The sequence below is a fragment of the Egretta garzetta genome, unplaced genomic scaffold (assembly GCF_000687185.1).
Source record: "Egretta garzetta isolate BGI_Z169 unplaced genomic scaffold, ASM68718v1 scaffold746, whole genome shotgun sequence".
Lineage (NCBI taxonomy): Eukaryota > Metazoa > Chordata > Aves > Pelecaniformes > Ardeidae > Egretta > Egretta garzetta.
In genome coordinates, this window is record NW_009260010.1 from 22,098 (window position 1) to 27,716 (window position 5,619).

General features: G+C 50.5%; 1 protein-coding gene across 1 annotated transcript in view; it reads left to right on the top strand.

Annotated features, from left to right (window-relative positions):
* Positions 1-5,619, top strand: part of RIC8A (RIC8 guanine nucleotide exchange factor A) — a 13,058-nt gene continuing 7,439 nt past the window's right edge. The window contains 4 exon segments of the mRNA XM_035896071.1: positions 1-88; positions 3,223-3,270; positions 5,292-5,617; position 5,619. The exon segment at position 5,619 is cut by the window's right edge and continues 279 nt beyond it. Coding sequence (XP_035751964.1) covers positions 5-88; positions 3,223-3,270; positions 5,292-5,617; position 5,619 — 459 coding nt within the window. The 5' untranslated portion in view covers positions 1-4.

A 5,619-nucleotide genomic window follows, 5' to 3' on the forward strand; every position in this document is an offset into this window, starting at 1 on the left:
GATAATGGAGCTCAGGACTGTGGTAGCCACCGTGGAAAGCGGGGAGCAAGACACAGTTCTCAAGGTGCTTCAGATCTACAACCAGGAGGTGAGTGAGCATCAAACCCCTGCCTGATGTCGGCTGCTGCTGTTTACAAGCCTGGAAGCCGGCTGGCCGTGTTGTGGGATTTCTGTGCCATCCGGCTGTCCCCAGTCTGTCTCCTCTGAGTGCATCTGTCTGTGCGTTACTGCCATGAGAACGCTACAGGCTGCTTCGCCTTGTACTTGCAGATGGTTTAGTGCTTGATGTTTTGCTAAGGAAGCAGCTAAGCCGCTTCTCTTGGTTCCTTTGCACGCTGGAAATAAAGCCACGTAGAAGGGATTTTTTTTATTATTATCCAGATCCCAAGTAAAACCTGGCAGGGAAATAAATATCAGCGTGAAGACCGAGTAGGAGGAGCTTTTATGTTAAGGCGATGTTTGGAGGTAACAAAAGTGAGGCCTGGGGAGGAGCTGCAGGTGAAATGGTTTGTCGTGATTTGCAAGTAAAAGATCACTGGAGGTTGGCAGGGAGGGGCTGCTGGAAGGTGGTACGGGTGCCTGGTCTGAAAGCTGACAAGAAGTAGTAAATAACAAATACAGAATATCAAAAGAAGAATGGTTAGGAAGCAGAGATGGAAATGTTTCTAGCCTTAAAGTGGCAAAAGATAATCTGTGGGGGTAAATCCCTTTTGAAATAGACTCCGGTTGTCAGGGAAATTTCCTTCAGAGGATTTCCACCAGGCTAGGGCTGGCCCTGCAGATCTCCGTGACTCATTCTGCACCATTCTCGGGTAGGTGGGAAGCCAGCAGGGAAAACCGGTGAATGTTTTCCACGAGCGTGCAAGAAGGAGAGTGTGCAACTGTTTCCAGCAGCTGATTTTGAAAGGGGGGGGATACTGGCTAAGGAGGAGCATGTCCTTGTTAAAGACCTCCCGCAGGATTAACATCACCTGAGCAGGTGCAATGCTGGGGAAATCAGGAGTGTGGATGGAGTTCGATGTGTAACCAGCTTCAGGCATCAAACCACAACATCTTCCGCTGGATCCTTTGTCAGCGTATCGGGCGTAGGAAACCTGTGAGAATGCCAGTGGTTTTGCCAGCCCGTCTCAAAGAAACGGAGCAGTCACAGGGGATTATGAAACTGCAGCTAAACTAAGCAACTCCCTTGCATCGTTTTTTACTGTGAACCTCGATGGTGCTCTGTCCTCTTCCTGGTGGTACACTTTAAATCACTATCGCATATGCAGTCAGTTTTTGATTGCCAGGAATAAACTACGGGTAAAGCAAACCCACAAGTATGGCAAAAATATACACGAGTGAGATCGCAGGAGCCCACAAAGAGGATGCGATGGGAGAAGAACAAGCAGTGTGGGTGTCTGCAGAGCACGCCGATTCCAGGACTGAACCGTCAGTTCCAGGACGAAACCGTCAGCTCTTCATAACGTGGTGCAGCAGCCTGTGGCAGGGATCAGCTCACGGCGCTAACGCACGAGAGGGCAGCCCCTGGCGCAGCGCTGCAGGAGTACAGCTCTCCTGCCTCCACACCTGAGGCTTCTCAAGCAGCGTGTCAGCACTGCTCTGTCCATCGTGGCTTGCTCTAGGCTAGAAAGACCAAAGCCGTCCCTGGGATCCTGGTGACGGTGACACAGTTAATCTGCAGGCTGTATCTGCTACTTGTAAGCAGAGAGAGATTGGCAGCAGGTAAAAAAGGTGGCGGAGGGCAGGGGAGGCTGCCTTTGCAGAGTGAGCGAGTCAGGGAATGAGTGCGGTCTCCAGAGGCTCAGCACAGTCTGTCCTGGGCTTTGCTGGGCAGGCAGTCAGGTAGAGTTAGAGCTGGACAACTCGTAAGGCGATAAATACAGCGGGAGATGAGCTCAACTGTTCAGAGCTATGGGTGGGATAGCCATCAATCGTGATCACTCAAGAGGAGAGCAAGTCCAGTGTATAAGAATGACTGATCCTGGTAAGACTGATGGCCGTTACTGAGCAGCTCCGTAAGCGTAAGCAGTGTAACTCAATAAAAGGTGTCTGTGGGCGCTAAGAAAATGGTGGGAGAATTAGGATACAGTGATACCTGCACATCTCTCTCTACAGACCTAGCTGCATGTATACATACGTAATTAGTGTTTTATAAATTTTAAGTGTTTTCATTCTCAAAGCTTGGACCAAGTTCTCTCTCGCTGTAAATGGGGATCGCCTTGTTTGCTGGAAAGCTCTGCTTTTCACCAGGGTGCCTGTGATCTCCTGCGCTGTCCAGTTCACTGGAAGCAGACGTAGCCAGAAAGGAGACTGTCCATCGAAGAACAGCCAGAGCAGGGAGGAACACAGAAACATTTCCTGTGAACAAGGAGCAGGACTGTTTATTAAGGAAAGGAATGTGATGGAGCTGTGGAGATCAGGTCTCTTGTGTTTAAAGAACACGACCTGAGTAACCACAGGGATCTGTGTGCACGTAACAAGGAGACGGGAGTTTGTTTCTGTCGGGAGAAGGAACAATAAATATCAAGGGGAGAGATGTGTAGGCGCAGCTCGGTGGTGTCACCGAGCAGAGGAATTACTGGCAATTACAGGATATTTGGGTTGTGGTGAATGCTCGCTTTACTGCTGCCACATTTGAAAATAAGTCCCTTGGTCAGATGGACACAGCTCTGGCCTGTGGCAGTCAGCCCCCGCAGAGCCAGTGGAAGAAGGCGCTGGGTAATACTCATCACAAATGTTTTCCAGAGATGAAAGAGAAACAGAGGCCTCCAGAATAGCGGGGATCTCACTCGAGGAAAGCACTTCAGACCTGGTGGCATGGCCCATCCCTGTGCTTTTCAAACCAGATTTGTTCCCCCTAGGTGTGAAGCATGTAGCTGGAGTTGCCTAAGTAGGAGCAGCCTTGGAAAAAGGCAGGGCTGAAACGAAAACCTTGGTGGCAGGAAAGTCTTCCTTTGGTCTGGTCCCTCAGGAGCTTGCGCTGCTTCTTACGAACGCCCCAGACAGCGTAGACCCCTCAAAGGCTGTGGCAGTCCTTGCCGTGCTCGTTCCCTGCCTCTGGGCCAGTGGGGACTCTTCTTGAGAAGATGTGTTTGCTTTTGCAGTGTGTTTTTTAGGTCTGCTGCTTCCCAGCTGAATGGCCCTTCCCCACCTGGGGACAACAGTTTTGTGGATTTTTAACCTATATACTTTATTTTGATTGTTTCTCTTTTGCCCCCACAGAAATCTCAGTGCTTCACCTTTGACGATGAGGAGCGGGAAGAGAGGAAGGTAGGCGTGCTCTTCGGGTTCTTCCTCTGCCCTAGTGTCCAGCAGGGCTTGGTGGTGGCAGCTCCTACAGGGAAAGAAATAAGTGGTTTTTCATTAACCTGGTTAGGAACTCGTGTGCTTAGAGCAACGTGCACACCTCTAGAGGGTGGGTGTTTGCTGTGAGCCAGCTGCAGGATTTGACCAAGGCTGTACGTTAACAGGTACTTTAGGCTGGTGTGATGGGGCACTTTGTGGAAAGAAATACTCCTGCCTGTTCGTTCCACTCCTGCAGTTCTTTCATGTCCCGGCACACCTCTGCATGGCTGCACATGGCTGCCGGGCTGATTTGCCTGAAGAATAACATTTTTTTTTTTTTCCCTGGATCATTCTCCAGATGGATCAGTTGTGTGGTCCAGTTCGTTGGTTGACTGAGCTAATGTCAGGGTGAAGAATGGGACCTCTTGCGGGCTGATTTGCCTAAAGAATAACATTTTTTTTTTCCCTGGATCATTCTCCAGCTGGATCAGTTGTGTGGTCCAGTTCGTTGGTTGATTGAGCTAATGTCAGGGTGAAGAATGGGACCTCTTCTCTCCGTGCTATTGCCAGCTAATGCTAGCATGAAGTTTTTCCAGCTCACAAGACCCAAGCTCGTTGCCTTGCGCTGACTTGCTCTTTGAGCTGGGACAGTTACCCAGGCCGTGAATTCAGGCACAGCCTTGGGGTGCTCTGCTTTTGGTGTGTATGTCGTCAAATATGAACTGAGCATCACCATGTAGTTCCTGGTGCCCGGTTCTTCTGAGGGTTTAGCCCTGGGCACGTGCTTGGAGGTCTCTTTAACCTGAGTCAGTGAGAGGCTTTGGTTCCTTGTGGCTGTATCTGTAACTCCTGTGTCTGTCTGCTCATACAGAAGGAGAAGAGGAAGGACTGTGCGTTCTCACTTCTCCAGGGTGTGATTGTGGGGCATACTCCATGAGCTAAAGCTTGTTCAGTTCTGCCAGCCTCACTAGAGCTCATTTTTTCTTCATTCCTTCCCTCAGTCCTTTTATTATTATGAAGTAAAACTGATTAGGCTGTGTTAAGCCAATTGCGCTGAGTGACAGAAAACCTGGCACTCCTGGATTCCTTCGCTCCTGTACACTACGCACGGAAAGACGTGCTCCAGTACGGCGTTATGTTGGAGAGATCAAGTGAGATCTTAACCTCACCAAGGTGCCTGTGCCTGTGCAGTGGGTCACGAGTGTAACGCGAAGTGTTGCTACACGTGGTTCAAACCCAGGGGCGCTCACTTGTGTGAAGCAGTACCTTTGCTCTTGTACTCTCCTGTTGCTGGCTGTCGCGTACGATGCTGCTATCCACGAGGGTTAGACTTGCAGCTCTTCCAAATTGGTGTTAGTGGGGCTCTGCCAGCCTGTGCCTGCTGAGGATCTGGGCTAGCAGGTCTCCAGACAGCACTGAGGTTTAGGGAGGTGCTACTTATTTGAGTCTCCTGAGGTCTTTCCACCTCCTTTCTGAGGGCATAGTGTGCTCTTTTCACCTGGCTTAGGTCCTTTTTGTGTCGCTTGGCAGTTTTCTGACACATCTCTCCACATTTTTGGTCTGTTTCTGGACCGCCCAAAACAGATGCCTCCCTAATCTTAAGGCTCTGAATTGGTTGTTGCTCCTCAGTGAAGCCATAAAGGACTTTTTTGACTTGCCCTCTCTTAGCTTAATACAGCTGTCAAGTAAACCATGTTAACCTGAACCATCCTTACCATGGGCCAAGCTAAAATATGCAATAGTAGCAGTTGCCTGTTCATACTCTCCCCTTACATCTGATACCCTCTCCCAGCCGTTCTGCTGGGTGCCCTTGCTTGAACTGGGTCAGGACCAGATGCCAGAACCGAACACTTCCCAAGTGCTGCCAAGAGCACACCTGAACTGGAGCCCTTAGCAGGCCCATCTCTAGGTGACGCTCGTGTTTCTCAGGGCAGAGCATAGCAGGGTGGTGGGGGAGTGCTGTGAAGTGCCAGTGCATGAGGCATTGCTTATTTTCAACTGCACAGAAAATGGCCCAGCTGCTGATCAAGTTCCTGGAAAGAGAGCTGCAGCCATCCTGCCAGGTCACGTGTTTGGAAAGCATCCGCATCCTGTCCCGGGACAAACACTGCCTTGACCCTTTCACCACCAAGGAAGGCCTGAAGACCCTCTCCAGGCATGCTGGCATTGATTACTCAGAGGAGCTCATCCGGGAGGTCCCAGACTTGGATGTAATCCTGGAAGCCCTCAAATGTCTCTGCAACATTGTCTTCAGCAGCCCTAGGGCACAGGAGCTGACAGCTGAAGCCCGGCTGGTGGTGGGCCTGGCCAAACGCATCAAACTGTACAACGAGA